We start from the raw sequence: 22,333 nt of genomic DNA, 5'->3' as shown, positions 1-22,333 counted from the left end.
GTTATTTATGACCGGAAATGCTTCTGTTTTTTTTCACAAAATAATTTGTCAAGATGCGGAAGTGAGACTCTTATTTTGAAGGTCGCCGCGGGCGGAAGTGGTAGCTGGCCGGACGCCGGTGTTTTTGGATCAAAGTCCGTCAGAAAACCGTCAAACTGACAGAAAATAACGGAAAATAAAGTCTGTGCGCGACGTTTAACGGGCCGCGGTAGCCGTGAGGGGCTCGCGCGCCACTCTGAGACGCTGTTTGTACGGATTTAAACCCGGAAATTAACGTCAAAGTGGACCGAAGTTTCCGGCTAACGTTAGCTCACCGGGAGGCTAACACCGAGCTAACAGCTAACAGCATCGCAAAGTAAAGGTGTCCACAGGTGAGCAGATGGTCGCGAGGGCCCGGACAGCCGTGAAAGGGTGAGTGATTCACGGTTACACCGGAACAAAAACATGCTAACCGTTAAAGCTAACGGGAAGATGAAGTAACGTTTCCAGACTGCTTCACCTGTCCAGGTAAACAGTCACGCGGGACTCTTCTGCTAAAACAAGCTGTTTTTATGTTTTTAAATGCACTTTGGCGCCTTTTTCACCCGAAAACTCTTTAATTTCACTTTAATTCTGAATTATGATGTTAAAAATGTTAGTAGTTACTGTATCTTGTGTTTATTTTACTGCTTTAGTTAGTTTATTTTTTTCAGTAAAATGTTGGGGTTATTGTTTTCCATTTTTTTTTTCATTTTATATTATTTTATATATTTATATATATATATATATTAATATTAATTTAGTGATTTTTCTCTTTTAATAAATTGCGATTTATTTATTAATTTAGTGATTTTTTTTTTTTTTTTAAAGTGTAATTCTGGGGACTGTTTGTTGTCTGTAAGAGTGAATATTTCAGTGTTTAAACTCAGTCACAGCAAAAACTTTAATCTTGACTTCTTTTGCTGCATTTATGGTTTTATTTTTTCCTTTATTGTTATTAAAAAGTTGTTATATTTGTAAAAGTTGTTGTCATTAGTAGTTAATCAGCTCGTTATTTCCTTCATAAAGAAATGTTCAGTTTAACAAACAGGAAACTGAATCTTTTCTGATTCACTGAATTGATTGATCGGAAAAGTCTGATGATCATTAATTATTAGCTTTAATCGTCCCGACGCTGAAGTCCTGATGAGGTTTTGGACTCCAGGTGACTCTCAGACGCCGTCAGGTGTGTTTGAAGTTATTGGACATGTGATGATGTCTCTCACTTTTAATGTCTCATCCGTCTCCGTCTCACGTGTCCAGGATGCTCCAGGGGCCGTACGCCAGCCTGGAGCGGGACCGTCCGCTCATCCGGCTCCCTTTCACCAGCTTCGCTGTGGTGACGGTGCTGCTGCCTCTGACCGGCCTCATCGCCTGCCTCTTCATCGCGCTCGTGTACCACTTTGAAGAGGCCACGTCCACGCACTGTCATGTGAGCACTTCAGAAAGTCGCGGAGAGACGGACAAACGTCTCACCTGTTGTCTCCTGTTTAATTTGTAGAATTTTAGGACATTTTTTTTAGTTTTAGGACATTTCTAGGACATGAGGACATTTTTAGGATTTTAGGACAGTGCTAGGATTTCATGACGTTTTTTGGATTGTAGGACATTTCTGAAGTTTTAGGATGTTTCTATGATTTTAGGATGTTTGTAGGATTTAAAATACATTGTTTTCTGTGCGTCCTCGTCCACCAGGTGTCAAACTACCTCCCGTCCATCAGTGCCGCCATCAGCCGCGTGCCGGAGCGCTACATCTGGCGTTGCTGCATCGGGCTGCACTCGGCGCCGCGCTACCTGGTGTCTGCCAGCTACTTCAGCTTCTACCGCGGCCGCTTCGCCAAGAGGCTCCCGGAGCTGCTGCTGAGCGGGCTGGCGCTCCTCAGCAGCCTCGCCGAGAACACGGGCCTGCTGCTGCTCACGTACGTGGCGTCCACCGAAACCTACAGTGAGTACAGCCGCTCGCCGCCGAATTCAACCCGGGCGGCTTCTCTGAGCTCGTCCAACAATTTAACCTGAGCGGGTTCATACAGTCATGAAAAACCTGGAAAAGTCATGGAATTTGAAAATGGCAAGTTCCAGGCCATTAAACATTTTGGAAAACTTAATATTCCCCGAAAGTTTTGGAAAAGTGTTGGTATTTTGTTTCACAAACCTGTATAATATCACATCGTGTGTTCAAGGACTGTTTGTAGTTTCTGGCAGATAAATGTGTAATTTTTGACTTTTAAGGAAAACATGCCTTTGAGGTTTCGTTATTAGTCACCAAAACAGTTTTAAAGAAAAAAATGCAGTTTTTATTCTTTAGAAATCACCAAAAATTTAAAAATGATTCTAAAAAAGGCACTTTTTCCCCTACAAATCTCAAGAAAAAATGCCCCAAACCCCCATTTTTGTCTCTCCATGCTGTTTGTAAGGCTGTTTGCAGTAAAGTTGTGACCGACGTTTACTCATTTTACTGTTAAATCAGCGTCAGACAGCCGCTGCTGACCTGCACTTTATACTAACTGAATAATTCACCGTCCAGCATCATCAGGTCCAACACAAACGGTGTGTGAATGTGACCGAGGTAAACAGAGAAAGTCTGAGCAGTAAAAACGTCCCTGCGCGCCGGTTCAGAAGGAACGTTTCTTCAAAAGTCATCCAAATTATTTAAAGAAAAAACATCTGCAGTTTATTTTCTTTAAAAAATTAATTATTTTCTTTAAAATTCACCAGTAATTTTTGAAGGAAAAAAAAGTCAATTCTTTTTCTTAAAAAAAGGCATGTTTTTACAGTGGAGATACTCTGAGCAGTAAAACTCGTGTCCCTGCTCGTGGGTTCAGAAGGCACGTTTTCTTAAAAAGTCATCAAAAAAAAAAGAAATTAAAATTTAAAAATAACCATATTTTTGTAAAGATAAAAAAAATCTCTTTGAAAAATAATCAACATTTTTCAAAGAAAAAAAAGCCAACATTCTTCTTTAAAAAATCACATAAACTTAAAAAAAAGCCAAAAACTAAAATTAAGAATTATTTCAGAAGAAAAAAAATAATTAATAATTTTTTTTGTCTCTCCATGCTGTTTGTAAGGCTGTTTGCAGTAAAGTTGTGTCCTCGCTCTCAGAGCTGCAGGATCTCAGTGTGACGACGAGAATGAAATCATTTCAGGTGTTTATGATTTGATTATTTGGTTATCTGACGCCACAAAAGTCCTTTCATGGTTTGGGGAAGTCGTTTGTCTGCAGGTCATTCATTAAACTCACTTCCCCAAACTTCATTTTCCTGAACAACAACAGCAGCTTCACAGAGAGACACTCACAGGCTTCAAACGCATGAAAAACCTGGAGAAGTCATGGAATTTGCAAATAGCATTTCCAGGCCTGGAAAGGTTTCAGTAAATCAAACACACCTGAAAGTTTTGGAAAAGTCATCGAAAAATCACCCAGTTTGTTTCTTTAACATGAAGGTTGGTTAAAAAATCACCCAAAATGTTTACAGAATTTTTTTTAATTAAAAGATCAGAAAAAAATTGCCAACATTATTATAGAAAAAATATGTTCAAAATCTAAGAAAAAATAATCAACAAGAATAAAGTTTACATTTTTTTTCTTTAAAAATAACCGAAAAAAATTTAAAGGAAAAAAAGGCCAAAATATGTTATTAATGATCACCAAAAAAAAGCTTTTTTTTCCTTTTTAAAGTTACATAAAAATGAACGAAAAAAATTGTATTTTTCTTGTCTTTAAAAACTGCCAAAAATCTGAAGAGACAAAACAAAATTTCCATTTTTTGTCTCTAAAGACCTGCAGTAAAAAAATGTTTGGTATTGAAATTTTGTCGTGGAGAAATCATAGAAAAGTCATGTTGGAAATTATGATGAACCTTATCTGAAAGTGCTGAAGACGTGTTTGTTTCTGCAGATGTTCATAAAAAACGGTTTCATCGTGTTCATCGCGAGCTCGCTGCTGCACATGCTCATTACATGCAGACTGTGGCACGTGATCAGGAGACACTATGTCAACCCAGAGGTAAACAGTCTTATTCTGTCTCTGTCTGTCCGTCCCTCTGTGTCTCTCTGTGTCCATCTGTCTCCCTCTGTGTCCCTCTGTGGTAGAAGCTGCTGTTTTAACTAACCAACTAATTAATTTTTTTTTCAAATTTAATTATTTAATTTAATTAGTAATTATTTTATTTTTTAAAAAGTAGATTATTTAATTTTTTCAAATTTAATTATTAAAAATAAATAAATTAAGTTATTTAGCTTTTAAAAAATTAAGTTATGTAATTAAAAAAATTATTTAAATTTGAAAAGTTAGATTATTAATTTTTTTCAAATTTAATTATTAAAAATAAATGAAGTTAATTAGCTTTTAAAAAAAATGAGTTATTTAATTTTCCTAAATTAAATTATTAAGAAATAATAAATTAAGTTATTTAATTAAAAAAAAAAAAAATTATTTAATTTTTTAAAATTAGATTATTAAATTTTGCTCATTAGATTCGAGTCATTATGCAGTGAACCATCAGAGGTCTGAGAAATGTTGAGTCTCTCTGCGGCCGCAGTGTGATGTTTTCTGACGCGTTGTGCTGTGAAATAAAAAAGGGGACGTGCAGATGATGTTTTTCAGAGCGACAGCACGATGTCGCCCTCCGCCGGGTGTTTTCGGGGTCACGTGTCGAGCTGCAGTCGGGGCGCTCGTGGCTCGGCAGGAAACAGACGAACTGGTTCCTCGTTTTTGGCGTCTGAACTTTATTTCGGAGCTTCCCTGTTTGGTGACTCACTCGCTGATTGCAGCTCGCGTCATGTGACCGCTGAGCTCCCAGGAAACCTTCAGCAGCTGATCCAGAGGAGCCGCCTCTAATTTTAATATTTGGTGTTGTCGGGGATCCCCGAGACCTTTAACCCTTTGAGCTCTCCTTCAGTCTGCTGCAGCGGCGTCATGAAGCCTCGACATCTGACGACGTAACCTTCATCTGTAACTCCAGATCTAAAGACGGGCATCCACGTGTTTTTATATATCTGCATCTAGTCTGTGAGGTCAGAGCAGGTCTGAGGGACGGTCCTGATCCGACTCACGACGTGTTAAAGGATCGTCGGAAAGATGAAAATCCAGTGAAATATTTAATTTTCCCATCTCTGGCTCTTATAAATGATGTAATTTAGGCAGATTTTTTTTTTTTTTTTTTTTGACGGGTCTGGAGGTTTTGAAAGTGTTTTCTTTACAAATAACAAATAAATAAACGGGAAAAAAGTGAAAATTATTAAAGAAAAAAAATCAACCAATTTTTTAAAAATCTTAAAATTTGAACAGAAAGTAATGACATCACTTGGCGTCTCTACTTGTCTTCTTCTGTGGTGTTTATGTGTAAATAAAATCTACTGTCTCTCTGTGTCTTCTCAGGAAATGACGTCTTATCGCTGGAAGGTGCGTCTCTTCCTGTTTAACGTCAGCTGCTGTCTGGCCGCCGCGTACTTCTTCAGACGCCACAACAAGTACTGTGAGACGGGAGGTGAGCCCTCTGTCCTCTCTGTCCTCTCTGTCCTCACAGTCTACAGCAGGGACACTCAGCTGGCTTTATCTGAGGGACGCTTTTGCAAAAAAACAGGAGGCCGGGGACAGTCAGAGCAGCCTCAGACGTGTTCCTAGGATTTTAGGATGTTTCATGTATTTTAGGACTTTTTTAAGATTTTAGGACATTTCTAGGATTTTAGGACAATTCTCATGTTTTTGGACATTTCTTGTATTGTAGGACATTTTTAGGATTTCAGGATGTTTCTAGAATTTTAGGACGTGTCCCTTGATTTTAGGACATTTCTAGGATTTTAGGATGTTTCTGGGACATAAGGACATTTTTAGAATTTTTGAATTTTTTTTGGACATTTCTTTGATTTTAGTACATTTCTTGTATTATAGGACAATTTTAGGATTTTGGACAATTTTAGGATTGTAGGACATTTCTAGGATTTTTGGAAATTCCTATGACGTAAGGACGTTTTCCGGATTTTAGGACATTTCTTAGATTTTGGGACATTTCCTGTAAGTTGAGTTTGATAGCTCCACACCCTGATCACTCCCTGTCCTGTCTTTGTCCTCACTGTCCTCACTGTCCTCACTGTCCTCTCAGTCTACACGCTGTTCGCCTTCTTCGAGTACCTGGTGGTCTTCTCCAACATGGCGTTCCACATGACGGCGTTCTGGGACTTCGGGAGCAAAGAGGTGATCGTGGCCACGCCCCCTGAGGACAAGCGGTACTGAGCGTCACCTGAGGACTGTTTTTAAAGATCAGGTGACGAGAAACTGACCGCCGAGACACCAGGTCTGAACTTTACGTGAACACGTGAGCGTTACGAGAGAACGGATTAAACTCGTCATCATTCCAGCAAACAGCTGAGTCAGCACGTCAGCGATGACTCAGCAGCACATTTACTGAGCTCTGTGGAGGACGAAGAATGACTTCAGCACCAATAAATACCGAAATAAATACGGGAACGAATAAACAGATGACTCATTAAATAAAAAAGTATAACAGACTGAATAAATAAATGTGGTTCTAAATAAATTTTAAAAATATAAACCTACATAAATAAGTGTAAAATCTTTTTTCTAAAAAAACTTAAATAAATAAATAAGGAAATAAATACACAGATGTACAAATAAATAAATTATGAATATGTACAGACTGAAAAAATGGATAAATACATACAAATAATAAATAAATGCAGGAATGAATAATAAGTTAATGAAATAAGAAACGTGCAATGATGGCAATAAATAACCAGAGGTTTCAGTAATTCCAGGAATAAATAAATATATTAATATGTAAATGTTTAGAAAAGAAAAAAATAATTTTATAAATAAAAAAACAGTAAATAAAATAGAAACATGTATTTGAAACAATCACATTCATAAATAAAGAAAAGTTAATAGTTAAACATGAAATTGAAAAATAAATATTTTTATATTTATATTTTATGTGTCTGCATTTTTGTACAACTACTTTTAGGTATTTCTGTGCATTTATTTCCTCATTTATTTATTTATTTATTCCCATATTTATGTCAGCATTTATTCATTCTATAATTTATTTATTTTCAAATATATTTGTTCAGTTGTTCCTGTTTAAACATTTATTTATTTATTCATTCAGTGATGTTATGTCATTTTACTTCCTCCATAGAGTTTTAGTTGACAACATTTTTTTAAATTATTAATGATCTCTGAAGGCGTCACTGTTTAATGTTATTGTCACTCAACAGCTGCATTTAAAGTCATAAAATTGTGAATTATGGGTGAAAGAAGATATCAGGCTCTATTTCAGGATCAACGCTATGATTAGTTTATTTGATTTATTGTTTATTTTTAGCGCATTTAGACGGTTAGAGCCGGAGATCGTTCGTGTTTTTAAAAATGACACGAAGTGACAGAAAATGCTGCGTGGTTCAGTTCACAGGTAACAGCGTCCTCCTGCCGCTGACTGACATTAAATGTTGTTCGTTTAAACATTTAAGACTGAAAAATGTTGACATTTCAGAGATTATATTCAAGTTTGAAGTTAAAAAATAACTATAAACAGAAACGATGAATGGGGAGAGAAACCCGCGCTGTGACGGCGGCTCAAACGGATGCAGCGGCTGTTCATCCTTCACTGATCATAATTATAATAATAATAACTTTATTTGTATCACGATTATCTAAACAAAGTCGTATGTAAGAGTAAAACAAAGACATGAACAGTTACGATAAATAAAAAACGTTAAGAGCCGAGATAATAAATAATAATGTGCGCTGAGACAAAACAGAAAAAAAGGAAAAAAAAAAAACAACTACATTTCCATAAATGTACAAATGTGTCATTTCGGCGACACACTGCGGTTCGGTCCGCTGGTCGTGGCTCAGATCTGCCGCAGTTAACCCTTTAACAGACGCACTAAGAAACGCCTTTGCAAAAAATGAAACAGCATTATAAACCAAAGAATATGAAAACAAAATGCATCAATTTATTAAGAAAAAAAAACATTTCCCCAAATAATGTTATAAAAACTGTACAAAAGTCAATGAGGTGTCATAGAAATCTGAAAATCAAAGTAACTAGATAGATAGATAAATAGATAAACAAAAATAAATAGATACAAATAAAAATGAATCTAGGAAAAAACATATATAAACATACGATATAAAAACAAATGTATCATAAAAATTTGAAAATAAAAGTAAATTCATGAAACAAACGAAAATAGATATGAATAAAAACGAATCTAGTTACAAAATCTGTTTGAAATGTTTGGTAGAAAAAAATAGTTTAATAAAATAAAATAGAACAATACTTCAGTGTATGAAAACATCTGTATGAAATAAAATTAAAGCAGTTTGACTGTAAAGATTGTCGACCGTTACATCGGCTGTTAAAGGGTTAAAGTGACAGCTGTGTGTTGAAGTGTGTGTGTGAGAAACTCGTGTACGGTCAGTGTGTTTACACGCAGCGGCGGCGGCGTCCTCCCGGTTCACAGAAACAGACGGGTTAATATCAAAATGTATTTTAGCATCTTTTAACCCTTTAAACCCACATCGGTCTCCACAAGTGATTCCACCTTTGAAACGTGAGCGAATTAGTTTGGTTTCTTTCAAAAACATTAAGAAACATGCGTCTGTAACTCTACACCCTACACTTTTTTTTAAGGAAAAATGTCCAGAAGATTTATGTCACAGAAAATATTTGTATGATTCTGTTTCATTTATTTATTTTTTTCTGGGTCATTTAATATTTTATTTAAAACATTTTTTTTACATTTCTTTTCTTGCTACTTTTCCCCTTTTTTGGTTCTTTGGTTCTTTTTTTGTTGCAATTTTTTAGGTGATTTCTTATTAAGCTTCTCGTTGCGGCTGAGTTCAAACTTTCATGATGGACTCTGAAAGGAGCGTCAGTGAAGGACGGACACTTTGAGACGAACCGCGAGGACAAACTGTCCAACAGTTTAACTACAATGTCTCTCAACACACAATTACACAACGAGGACATGAGTCCACGGGCTCAGGGACACTCTGGAAAACCATCGTCGGTACAAACACTTCCTCAGATTCAGAAAAGCCAGATATCAGCGACATCCAGAAACACACACCGACTTCTCTGAGACGGACTGATGCAAAGTGGTCTGACCAGTCCACATTTCATGGGGGACGTCCTGTCCCCCCGGGCTACACAGGAACGGACCGTACAGACTGTCACCAGCTCAGATTTATGGTTGTTTTTCAAGGGGACAAAAAATACAAATTTTCTGCTGTAAAACATTTTTGAGGTTTCTTTTTCTTAAAAAGTCTTCTGATTTTTAAGGAAAACATTTTGGTGTCTTTTTTTCATTTAACATTTTTTTTCCCCCCAAACATTTTTTTTTTTTTTTAATAAAAAAATTTTTTTTTAAGGAAAATATTTGGCTTTTTTTCCCACTTTTTTTCCACTGTTTTGGCGATTTATTTGAAGAATGTATTTTTGGGGATTTTTTTTTCCTTGAAAATTCTTGGCGATATTTTAAGAAAACATTTTGGCAAATTTTCTCTCCTTAGACATTTTTGGCGTTTATTAAATTTTATTTTTGTCTTAGAAAAACAGTTGAGCAATCTTTTGCTTACACCTGTGATTTTTTTTTTTTTATGAAGTATTTTGGTGATTTTTTTTTAACAAAGACTTGTCAATTTTTCAAGAAAATGTTTTCACAGTTTTTTTGTCTTTGTCTCCTGCTGGTTTGAAAAGCATGTTTTCTTTAAAGATCAGCAAAATAAAAGCGTTTATGCCAGAAACCGTAAAACCAGAACTCCTCTGGACCCGAAGCTCATCTGAGACGACCGACACGAAGTAGAAAAGTGTGCCGCGGTCTGACGAGTCCACCGTTCAAATCTGTTTTTGGAAATCATGGACTTCGTACGACGACAGAGAGCCGGAAGTGTTGACACACTGAAGTTGGACATCAAGCAAAAATGGACTTCAGCAGTTTGTGTCGCCCAAAGACTGACCGAGCGCACGTGCTGCGGTCAAGTCAAGTCAGTTTTATTTATAGAGCCCATTATCACAAAACATGGTTTGCCTCAGAGGGCTTTACAGTGTACGACATCCCTCTGCCCTCAGACCCTCACATCACCCGAGGAAAAACTCCCCAAAAAGAACCCCTGTAACGGGGAAAAAAAGAGGAAGAAACCTCAGGAAGAGCGGTAGAGGATAGTGAGGGATCCCTCTTCCAGGACGGACAGACGAGCAATAGATGTCGTAAATAGCAAATGAAATACAATCAGCACATTCACGCAGAAACGATCAGGTTTCTCAGTTTGAACATTAAATATGTGGTTCTGCAGATCATTGCTCCTTTTTTTAATTTTACACAGCGTGCAGACTTTCTGAATTGTACGTGAGTGTTTATTTATTCTGATATTAATTTTATTTTTCTCTGCTGACCGACATTTACTCATTTTACTGTTAAATCAGTGTCAGACAGCCGCTGCTGACCTGCACTTTATACTAACTGAATAATTCACCGTCCAGCATCATCAGGTCCAACACAAACGGTGTGTGAATGTGACCGAGGTAAACAGAGAGAAAGTCTGAGCAGTAAAAACGTCCCTGCGCGCCGGTTCAGAAGGAACGTTTCTTCAAAAGTCATCAAAATTATTTAAAGAAAAAACATCTGCAGTTTCTTTTCTTTAAAAAATTGATTATTTTCTTTAAAATTCACCAGTAATTTTCTTAAAAAAAGGCATGTTTTTACAGTGGAGATACTCTGAGCAGTAAAACTCGTGTCCCTGCTCGTGGGTTCAGAAGGCACGTTTTCTTAAAAAGTCATCAAAAAAAAAAGAAATTAAAATTTAAAAATAACCATATTTTTGTAAAGATAAAAAAAATCTTTGAAAAATAATCAACATTTTTCAAAGAAAAAAAAGCCAACATTCTTCTTTAAAAAATCACATAAACTTAAAAAAAAGCCAAAAACTAAAATTAAGAATTATTTCAGAAGAAAAAAAATAATTAATAATTTTTTTTTTGTCTCTCCATGCTGTTTGTAAGGCTGTTTGCAGTAAAGTTGTGTCCTCGCTCTCAGAGCTGCAGGATCTCAGTGTGACGACGAGAATGAAATCAGCCTCAGCCGTGTTTATGATTTGATTATTTGGTTATCTGACGCCACAAAAGTCCTTTCATGGTTTGGGGAAGTCGTTTGTCTGCAGGTCATTCATTAAACTCACTTCCCCAAACTTCATTTTCCTGAACAACAACAGCAGCTTCACAGAGAGACACTCACAGGCTTCAAACGCATGAAAAACCTGGAGAAGTCATGGAATTTGCAAATAGCATTTCCAGGCCTGGAAAGGTTTCAGTAAATCAAACACACCCTGAAAGTTTTGGAAAAGTCACTGAATTCAGTTTCACAAACCCGTATAATGGCACATGATGCGATCAAGGACAAATGGAAATTTGACCACTTAAAGATTATGTCTGTTTTAACAATTTCTGGGTGTGATGAATTTTCATTTTTGGCGATTTTTAAAATTTATTAAAAAATCACAAAAAATTGAAAAACAAATAAAATGATTGATTCCAAAAAAAAAAAAAATGAGAATTTCCTTTTTTTTGTCCCCTTTAAAAATCACCAAAAGTTTTTTTTTTAATCAGCACTTAAAAAATTGCCTCCTTTTTTATTTAAAAATGGATAAAAAAAAATCCCAAAACATTTTAAAGAAAGAAAAAAAATCACCCAGAAATTTAAAAGAGAAAAAATTAAAAGCCAAAATTGTTGCTTTTAAAATCTGCAATGACAAAGAGCCAGTAAGGAGTTCAAAGGTTGTTTCAGACAATGTGTGGTCTGGAAAATTTGCCTCAAAGTCATGAAAATGCATTTTAAATAAATATCAACGTGCGGCATTGTGAGCATGTTAGCATTTAGCTCAGAGCCCTGCTGCTCATCAAGAGAAACAAAAACACAGCAGACGGATTAAACATATTTAAATGTATTGTCACATTTAAATAAAGATACAGTAAATTATTTAAAACAATCATCAATAAAAATGATCACGTTCTTGTAACTTGACAAGTAAGTTTAGTTTAATTGTGACAAACTGGACATTTTAGTCGAACAGCTCGGCTGACAGACTGTTCTGCGCCACGACGGCAACGCGGCTAAAACAAAATGTGATGCCTTTTGTTAAAGGGACAGTTTGGGTCATTTGAAGTGAGGATATACGAGGCTCTTATCCTCAGACGGTTCACTACCTACAGTAGATAACAACCGGCTCAAAGTTTGGAGAAGCAGACAGATAAACGAGCACCAGAGTCCACTGACAAAAACGGTGATTTAATTCACAAGACACAGAGCTGCTAGTCTACAGCTGCTTCAAGCTGGAAGTTTGTTTGTGTTATTGGTAAAAAAAAAAATGGCGTAAAGATGTCCTAAAATCCTAAAAAAAAAAAAAAAAAAAAAGAAAAAGAAAAATCCTGAAATGTTCTAAAATCCTGGTAATGTCCTAAAATTCTTAATGGGTCCTAAAATCCTAGAAATGTCCTAAAACTCTAGAATAATCTTAAAATTCTCGAAATGTTCTAAAATTCTCGAAATGTCGTAAAATTCTAGAAACTTCTTCAAATCCTACAAGTTTCCTAAAATTCTTAAAAGGTCCTAAAATTCTAAAAATGTCCTAAATATCAAGAAATATTCTACAATCTTAAATGTCCTAAAATCTTAGAAAATATCCTAAAATTCTGGCAACGTCCTTAAATCCTAGAAACGTCCTAAAAGTTTGAGAAATCCTACAAACGTCCTAGAATCCTAGAAATGCCCTAAAATTCTTGACACAACCGAAAATCTTAAGTGTCTTAAAACTTTTGTGTAAAGTGCTCTAAAATCCTAGAAACGTCCTCAAATCCTAGAAATTTCTTAAAATTCTTAAAAGGTCCTAAAATCCTAAAACGTTCTAAAATTTGAGGAACGTCCTTAAATCCTGAATGTCCTAAAATTGTAGAAACATCCTAAAATCCTGGAAATGCCCAACCATCTTGAACCGTCCTAAAATCTGTGACTGGCCTCCTGTCATTTTGTACGTAGCTAACACACTGACTGAGGATAAAAACTTCAAAAACCCCAATTTAAAAAAAAAAACTCGCCATCCTTTTAAAGAGTTAACTCTCGGAGTCTTTCAGCTGAACTCATCATGTCTCCAACAAACGTTTCTTTCCCCAGAAAACTTTTGCAAAGCAGATTTTTGACCTGAATCGTCCACAAACCTCAGAAACTGAAGATGACTTTCAGACGTGGACCGTGTTTCTCTTTTTCTGTCTGCAGTTACAGTAAATTCTCAGTGTCAATTTCTTCAACTTCCTCATTTCTATTTCCATCACTTCACGACTGAGCTGCTTCCTGTCCGACACGCCCAGCTTCTTCTTTGATGGTTCTGCTGTCATTGAACACAGGACAGTATTTAATCCCCGTACACCCAAAAATATTCCTTTACAAAATATTCACATTTTGTCACACTGACTATTATTTGTGACCTTAACCTTTCCCCTTTAACCACACAATTCTAATCAGCTCATCTTTAGGTTCAAGTGGAGGTTTGTACCAAATTTATATAAATTTGCTCAAGGATTTCTAACATTACCATGATCAAGAGAACGCTACAGACAAGGTCACGGTGACTTTTGAACAATACATTCAGTTCACTCTTGAGTCCAAGTGGATGTTTGTGTCAAATTTGGAAAAAAAATCCCTCAAGGTGTTCTTGCGATACTGTGTTCACAATAATGCAACAAATGAGGTCAGAGTAACCTTGACCTTTGACTTTTGACCATCTACAATCTTTATCCGTTCATCATTAAGTCTTCGTGAACGTTTGTGCCAAATCAATAAAAACATAGGTTTTCCTTTAGGTTTTCTAAAGTTACCAAGTTGCTCAAGAGAATGCAACGGACACGGTCACAGTGAATTTTTACTGTTAAATTCCAATCCAAGTAGACGTTTGTGCCAAATTTACAAAAAATTCCCTCAAGATGTCCTTGAGATACCATGTTCACGGTAGTGCAACAGACGAGGTCATAGTGACCTTGCACTTTTATCAGGTGATCAGTTCATTCTTGAGTCCAAGTGGTCATTCGTGCCAAATTTGAAACAAAATTTCCCTTAAGCTTTTCTTAAGTTATCGCGATCAAGAGAATGCAACAGAAGAGGCCATAGTGACCTTGACCATTGACTTTTGACCATGTATAATCTTAATAGGTTCATTATTGAGTCCACGTGAACGTCGGTGCCAAAAAGAAAAAAATGAAATTGGTTTTCCATAAGGTTTTCTTAAGTTACCATCATCAAAAGAATCCAACTGACGAAGTCACAGTGACTTATGACTCTTGAGTCATCGTGAACGTTTGTGCCAAATCTTTAAACAATTCCGTTAAAGTTTTGTTGCAATACTGTGTTCACAATAATGCAATAGACAAGGTCACAGTGATCTTGACCTTTGACTTTTGACCTGCTATAATCTTTATCAGTTAATTCTTGAGTCCAAGTAGATGTTTGTGCTAAATCTGAAAAGAATCCCTCAAGGTGTTGAGACATCACGGTTGCAAGAGTGAGACGGACCATCAACCCAAAAATTTCATGCCTCTGGCCACGGCTGTCTCGGGTGCAGAGGCATAAAATTTTTTAAAATTAAAGGAAGTCACTCAGTCTCCTCTGATAAATAATGAACAGTCCCTTAATTTTCCCAAAACATGAAAGCAGCCCAGAGTCATGATACATGAAAACATCCTGCACATGCTCAGACTGAGGCCGCTGTGAAGTCATCAGTATTTAACCCTTTATAAACTGCAGCAACAGTTTTTTTCTTCCTTTTTTTCTTTTCTTGTTTTTGTAAATAATTTCAGGTAATTTTGTTGCACGTTGCATTAATATCTTTCTACTTTTGGGTTACTTTTTTCTGTTGCTTATTGCTTTCTTGCCATGTTTAGAAGTTGCTCAGGTTTCAAAGGGTTAAAAGGACGGATGACGGGACTTCAGTTTCATGTAAATTAAATTTTTTCTCAGTTCAGATTTAAAAATGCTTCAAATTAGTGGATACTCTGAGCCCAGAGCGACTTTTCTAATTCTTAAAGATAAAATACTAACCAAACATAAAAAACAGATTTTCCAGACAGTCTCTTGGCAGTGACACCACAGAGTCCCGGCGGCGCGGCGTTCGACGGTTGCTCCTACAGCAGGACGCACGGCTTCTTGGTGACGGTGGGCTGCGGGTTGAGGAAGGCCCGCACGGCCTCGGAGAACACGTCCTTGATGCCGTCCTGGTTGAGGGCCGAGCACTCCAGGTAGCGCACGGCGTGGATCTGACGGGCGAGGGCGGCGCCCTGCTGGTGGCTGACGGGCGCCTGGTTCGTCTCCTTCAGCTTCCTCTGAGTCTCACCGTCGTTCCGGAGGTCGCTCTTTGTGCCGACCAGGAGGATGGGAACGCCGGGACAGTGGTGAGACACCTGGTGGCAGTAACGACGAAGTTCAGTTAATGTGACATTAACAAACACGTTACTTTGAATTCATGAAATATTGAAATATTTCTGACAAATTAAAAATGACTTTTTATTTTGTCACGACTAAACAGAAACTAGAATTAGCATAGAATTCTTGAGTAACGGCCAAAAACATGTTTTTTAAGGTCACAGTGACCTTGACCTTTGGTGTTTGACCACCAGATTTTCCCTCAAGGTCACCTACAGAAATCAAGTTTCACGACACTGAAACTGTCCTCGAACCGTCCTAATAGCCTAAAAATGTCCCCAAATTCAAGAATCGTTTTAAAAATTCCAAAAATCCTATTTATGTCCTATAATTGAAGAATAGGCCTAAAATCCAAGAACTGTGCTAAAATCCTAGAAACATCCTAAAACCCTAGAAATGTCCTTAAGTACTAGAAAAGTCCTAAAATGCTATAATTGTCCTTATATACTAGAAAAGTCCTAAAATCCTAGAAACATCCTAAAATGTTATAAATGTCCTTAGATACTAGAAATGCCCTAAAATCCTATAATTGTCCTTAAACACTAAAAATTCCCTAAAATTCTTCGAAACATCCTAAAATCCTAAAAATGTCCTAAATACTATAAATACCCTGGAATCTTTGAAATTTCCTAAAATCCTATAAATGTCCAGAAAACCTATGATTTTGCTAAAATCCTAGAAACTTTAAAATCCTGGAAATGAAAATACAGCAGATGTCCTAAAATCCTAAAATCCTGAAACGTGTTTGGGGCCGGCAGACGGAGTGACTCTGTGATTAAAAAAACGTTTTAAACGTGGTTTAAAATAATTGCTGCTTCTTCAGTGTGTGTTGCCGGGCAGATTCGACCTCTGACCTCTGGATGCCACTTGTGTTTGACATTCTCGTAGGAGGCGGGGCTTGAGATGGAGAAGCAGATGATGAAGACGTTGGTCTGCGGGTAGGACAGCGTCCTCAGCCGGTCGTACTCCTCCTGACCCGCCGTGTCCCACAGGTTCAGACTAATGGTCCTGCCGTCCACCGTCACCTGAACGCACCACACACAGGTACACACACACACACACACACACACACACACACACACACACACACACACACACACACACACACACACACACACACACACCTGGTCAGGAGTGTGTGTCTGACAGTGATGTCATTCGTCCTGGGCGTCTGAGGCTTCAGCCCTGAATGTTTTTCCTCCCAAAACAAACATTTTCCTTGAGCCTCTGAGAGGGGAAATGCATTTCTGGATGAAATAATGGTGTAATGGTTTTGGTGATTTTTTTGTTGGTTTTTTTGGGTGGGCATTGTTGGTGACTAAAAAATCACCAACAATTTTAAAAGACGAAAAAAGAAAAAAAAAATTGTTTTTTTTAAAAATCTCCAAAAATTTAAGAGAAAAGAAATCACCCAAAAAAAGTTGAAAGAAAAAATATTCCTAAAAAGTAAAAAAAAAAATAAAAAAAAAAAATTCCATCTTAAAAAAAAGGAAAAAAAAATTCAAAAAAAGTTTTTGAAATGTACAAAATCTTTTTTGCCTTTTACGATGTTTTCTTTAAAAAACAGCTGCGGACGCCCCGCAGACTCACCTGGCTGCTGTAGTTGTCGAACACAGTGGGGATGTACTCTTTGGGAAAGGCTCCTGTGGTGTAGGAGATGAGGAGGCAGGTCTTCCCGACGGCGCCGTCACCCACAACCACACACTTTATACTCTGCATGATGACCTCTGACCTCTGGACCTGCAGCGACCTGCAGTGCAGAGCAGCAGGAACCGACCAAAAATTTGTTACGATTCTTTCGGTCTTTGCGACGGTCGTCTTCTCAACCGCACGGTTCAAAACAAACAGTTAACCCTTTTAGTAATATGCTTCAGTTTTTGTCACTGACGCGCTCAGACTGTTACTCTAAGTGTCTGACAACATTTTGAAAAGATCCCAACAGAGACGGAGCTTTTCGTTAAAGAGTAAGATCCTTTCGTACCTGATATGCTAAATATGCTGAATGCTAAATGTTTATTTAAATGGAGTCTGGTGTGTTTGGTGATTTCTGGGCTGTTTCTGGGTAAACAAAAAGGATTTTACTCTTTAAGAAAAGTTCTATCTCTGCTGGGATCCTTTCCACGGTGTTGCACCTCTGAGCCTGTCCCGTACTAAAACATTTATCCGTCATAAATTGACGATGTGGTTATGCATTGTGGGGTTAAACTCCAGCCTGTTTTTGTCACTGTCGGGTTCAGATTGTTAATGTTGATTAAGACAATATTATAGAAAGGATCCCAGCAGCGACAGACGTTTTTGTTTAAAGAGTGAGACCCCGTCTGCCGCTGTGAGCCTGTCAGTGACAAAAACAAACACTATTAGTCTTAAAGTTCCTGTCAGAGTATTTCCATCTGCAGCGGACATTTACCTGTTTGAGTTCACCTGACTCTGATCGGTTGACTCGTCCCGCTCTGGCTGTCAGAGACGCTTCAGTGTCCTTCGGTTAACACAGTTTGTTCAGAGACACGTGACGTCCCATCGTCCTGCAGAGACAGAGAGACAGGAGGGTTTGTCCTCCGTCAGTATTTGTGTTTATGGAAATGATCTCTGCAGAAGGAAACAGTCTCCAAACAAAACAGAGATGTTATCCTGCACACACACACACACACACACACACACACACACACACGCACACACACACACACACACACACACACACACACACTTTGAATGCTGGCGTCACTCTGTGTGAAGTTTTATTAACCCTTAGGGCTCGCTTTAATATGACACAAACTCATACGCTTCGCACACAAAATGCACTTTTCATAATCAGGTTATAAAAAACATTACACATTAATATTATTTCCTGCTTTCATTGTGTTTATTTTTTTAACCGTCAGTCCAAATCACAAATATCAAATAGGGAAAAATGTTAAGGGAAAAAAGCAAAAAGCTAGGGAAAGAAAAAAAAGTTATGGAAAAATGGGGAAAGAGAAAAGCTGGGGAAAACGTGTCGGGAAAAAATTAGGGAAAATATCGAGGGAAAAGCTATATTTAAAATTAAATAATTACATGATTTAAATTTTGTCACAAAATTATTGTATTTTGTCAGCATTTAATTTCTTTTTATTTTTTATTTATTGATCTCTTTTCACAAATTTCAGGTAAATTTCTTGTAGTTGTCGCTTATTTGTTTTGGGTCATTTCTTCTGCCATTGTTCATTGCCTTATTTCTGTGTTTTTGAAAGAAATCAAGCCTCTTCACGCAGGTTTCAAAGGGTTAAATAAATGTCAAACTCAGAACCAGACAGTGAATGAAGTTTATTTCGGCGTTTGTCTTGCCCGGTGTGTCAGGAAAGGTTTTTTTGTGCCGTGGAAGCTGTTAAAGACGAGAAAGTGATGACTCTGCTGGTGTTTTTTTTCTGCTGAACAATGAAGGAGTGAGTGTGTCGAGTTTCCCTCCAGATGTCTGGATAGAGAACGAGTCTCGGCCCAGACTCTGGGGACGCCGTCCCCGCCCTCCTCTCTGCGTCTCTGGGCGGAGGTCGGCTGATCTCACTGCTGCTGGAAGCTTTCACCTCTGATCTCACAGCGTTTCCACGCCGCTGTCCTCGCTGTGTTTACACGCCGCAGGAAATATTCGGGCCCAAAGTGTCACGCTGCTGTTACTGTGTTTCTCTTAAAAACAACCGCACGGCCGTCTCAGGGCAGTAAAAGTACCTAGAGTACGTTGAGTAAATGTATTTTTTACTTTCTGGCACTGACTTCCAGTCTGTGTCTCTCAGCTCACTGAACATCTTTCAAAACACAAATATATGATTGATCCAAAATTTCCTTAAAAGCTGCGTTTTTATCAAACAATTAGGAAATAGTGACCTTAGTCAAAATTCATAAAATCAACTGCCTGAACTTAAGCGGGCCCCGGGGGTTTTAGAGTCATGTTTTCCTCAAAAATTGTGCGGAAAAAAAGCTTTAAGAAAAGAAATATTGCAAAAATTGCCTAAAACACCAAAATGTTTTTGTTTTTTTTTAGAAATCACCTCATATAAAAGCATCAAAATGTTTTCTTTAAAAACAATTTTTATAGAAAGAATAGAAGCCTAAATCTTTTCTTAAATTTTTTTTAAAAATGCCCAAAAAATAAAACAAAATAAAACAAAAAACACAACAAAGTTTTGGTATAAATAAAATAAAATAGCCAAACATTTTTAGAGGAAAAAAAATAGCCCAAAATTTTTAAAGAAAACGTGTTTTACTGGCACTGGAGTATTTTTAGACTTTAGTGTTTCCACTTTTACTTCGCTGAAGGATCTGAGCACTTCCTCCTGCTCTGTGATAGTCAAACATTTCTAACAGATAACCTGCAGAGTCATTGACACAAACGGTTCATGTGTTGAAACGACGTCCTTTTGTAACTCAGATGGAGAAAAAGAAAAAGGAAGCTTTCAGTAGAAAAACTGTCATTGTGGTTTCATGTTGAAACAAGACAGCAAAGAAAACTGAACTTAAAGACGATGAACTATCGTCCGTTTCTCCACACATAAAGTCAAATTATACTCACTGATATCTTTAAGACAGTCATACTCAACTTATGGCCCACGGGCCAGATCTGGCCCCCATCAGGGGCCAAATCTGGCCCCTGATGGGGGCCAAATCTGGTGACAATAAAAATAAAGTGATTGACTCTGTCAATTATTTTTGTCCTTATAGTCTCCATAAGGTGTCAGAGTGAATAAAATCATAAAATAGAGCTTGTTGATCAAAACAAGAGCCGGAGGAGGATCCCCCACACCCCCGACAGAGGACACAGCTGAGACACTGAAGTCCTAAAATACTAGAAACGTCCTTAAATCTGAGAAACTTACTAAAATCCTTTAAATGTCCTAAAATCCAAGAGACGTCTTAAAATCTGTTGTGTTCATAAGAATGAAATAGATGCAAGGCCAAGGTGGCCTTTTAACCCCAAATTTGAATCAGCTCATCATTGAGGCCCAGTGAACATTTGTGCCAAAAAGAAATTCCCTCAGACTGTTCTTGAGATATTGCGTTCATGAGAATGAGACAGACAAGGACACAGTGACCTTGACCTTTGACCACCGAATCCTAATCAGGTCATTCTTGAGTCATAGTGGCTGTTTGTGCCAAATTTGAGGAAACTCCCTCAAAGCCATCTTCAGATATTGCACTTATGCGAATGAAGCAAATACAAGGTCAAGGTGACCTTATACGCTCAAAATCTAATCAGTGCATCCTTGAGTCCAACTGAACGGTTGTGCCAAATTTGAAGAAATTCTCTTCAAGTTGTTGTTGAGAAATAGCGTTCTCAAAAATTTAACAGATGAGGTCACAGTGGCCTTGACCTTTGATCTTTGACCATCAAATTCTAATCACTGTATTCTGGAGTTCAAGCAAACATTTGTGCCAAATTTTACAAAATTAGCTCAAGGCGTTCTTGAGATATCACGTTCAAAAGAACATACGGACGGACAACCAGAAAACATAATCAGCGTCGCTCCCGGATGTCGACCCCTCATGAGTTCACACAAAAAGTGTAAACTGCACAATCTGATCGAAGCGACGCTGCACGTTAGAGACGCTTTTCAGCTGACATGCTGAAAGCAGCAGATGTGAGATCAGAGCTGAGTCAAACTGAGAGGGAGAAACATGAAAACACATTGAGAGAAAAGAGGAAGAAGATTCAGCGACCTGCAACCCGACACACGTGTTCGCTGTGTGACGGCGAGCTTCCTCTCAGAGCGATCACACAGATTCAGGTGTGAATCTGAAACAAACACTCGAGCTGTTTGATTTTACCGCCGCTTAACCTTCAGCCGGCAGTCAGAGAACATTTACACGAGTCGACACAAACACGGAGACACGAGGCTGAAAAACGTCAAACAACTGAGTGTCTGTTTCTGTGGGAATTAAACCCGATCGGCTCCTTGCGTTCAACTACGTTCAAAAACAGGGTCCATACCATCATGAAAAACCTGGAAAAGTCATGAAATTTGAAAATAGCAACTTTCAGGCCTGGAAACGTTTTGAAAAACTGAATATACCATGAATTTTGTTTCACAAACACATATAATAACACATGATGTGTTCAAGGGCCGTCGGAAATTGGAATATCCAGATATAATTTTGTTTTTACAGATTTGTGGCTGTGAAAAACTTAACAGAAGCTCTTTATCTTCACAGATGAGGGAGTTAAAAGCTTTTTGGCGCCACTTTTAGGATTTCTGGTGAGTAAACGCTAACTTCATTTCTTCCTCGTGGCTTAAATATAGTCAGTGCCACTGAAGCCAGTCGTCTGTGGTTTTTCTGGGTTTAAGTGTCGGTGTTTCAGGAACTAACAGCTTTGGTTTCTTCTTGTCAGCTGTGCTCTTTCTCAGTATTTTTATTTTGTGTCGCTGCTTTAGGACGAGTCTGCTGACCCGCAGAGGAACCGAGTCCCCCTGCAGCTGAAGCTCTGACGGGAAAAATCTCTAAAACTGGAGCTTCACAGAAAATTCTCACAGCTGTCGGGACTTTTTCTGTCCTTCGATAACGTGAAAAAATCCATCTGAGAGAAGAGACACCTGCTCTGCAAAAACCCCGCAGCGCTCAGTCGGTTATGGTAAGAACAGATGTAACGTACACACACGACTTCAACCAGGTGGTGGACAAAGACGGAAAAAATAAACCGAAAAATAAACTGAAAAAACAACAAACACCAGATCAGACGCAGACTTTAACACGAAAGAATAACGGACCAAATCGAACGTACGCACTTCAGCGAGGAGACTCAACCTACTTTTCACTTCTAGGTTTTTAGGACATTTTTAGTTTTATACGACTTTTCGAAGAT

The 22,333-nt window shown here is 37.8% G+C and overlaps 2 protein-coding genes across 2 annotated transcripts; one reads left to right on the top strand and one right to left on the bottom strand.

Moving 5' to 3' along the window:
• Window positions 1-6,528, top strand: LOC121952225 (post-GPI attachment to proteins factor 2-like). Its single transcript, XM_042498764.1, is given in 7 exon segments — window positions 1-411; window positions 1,283-1,450; window positions 1,714-1,963; window positions 3,917-3,924; window positions 3,926-4,024; window positions 5,399-5,507; window positions 6,123-6,528. Coding segments are annotated over 6 exon segments (765 nt in total). The 5' UTR covers window positions 1-411; the 3' UTR covers window positions 6,254-6,528.
• An 8,591-nt stretch (window positions 6,529-15,119) lies between these two features.
• Window positions 15,120-18,047, bottom strand: LOC121952211 (rho-related GTP-binding protein RhoG-like). The gene is made up of 4 exons (XM_042498746.1): window positions 17,915-18,047; window positions 17,098-17,257; window positions 16,362-16,532; window positions 15,120-15,485 (listed from the first exon to the last, which is right to left on the bottom strand). Exons 2-4 carry the CDS (start codon window positions 17,224-17,226, stop codon window positions 15,210-15,212), a joined length of 576 nt encoding a protein of 191 aa, XP_042354680.1. The 5' UTR covers window positions 17,227-17,257; window positions 17,915-18,047; the 3' UTR covers window positions 15,120-15,209.
• Between the last annotated feature and the right edge of the window lie 4,286 nt (window positions 18,048-22,333).

Source organism: Plectropomus leopardus, chromosome 13 (assembly GCF_008729295.1).
Source record: "Plectropomus leopardus isolate mb chromosome 13, YSFRI_Pleo_2.0, whole genome shotgun sequence".
Taxonomy (NCBI): domain Eukaryota; kingdom Metazoa; phylum Chordata; class Actinopteri; order Perciformes; family Serranidae; genus Plectropomus; species Plectropomus leopardus.
The sequence above is the reverse complement of the archived record's forward strand: the minus strand, read 5'-3'. Positions and strand labels throughout refer to the sequence as shown.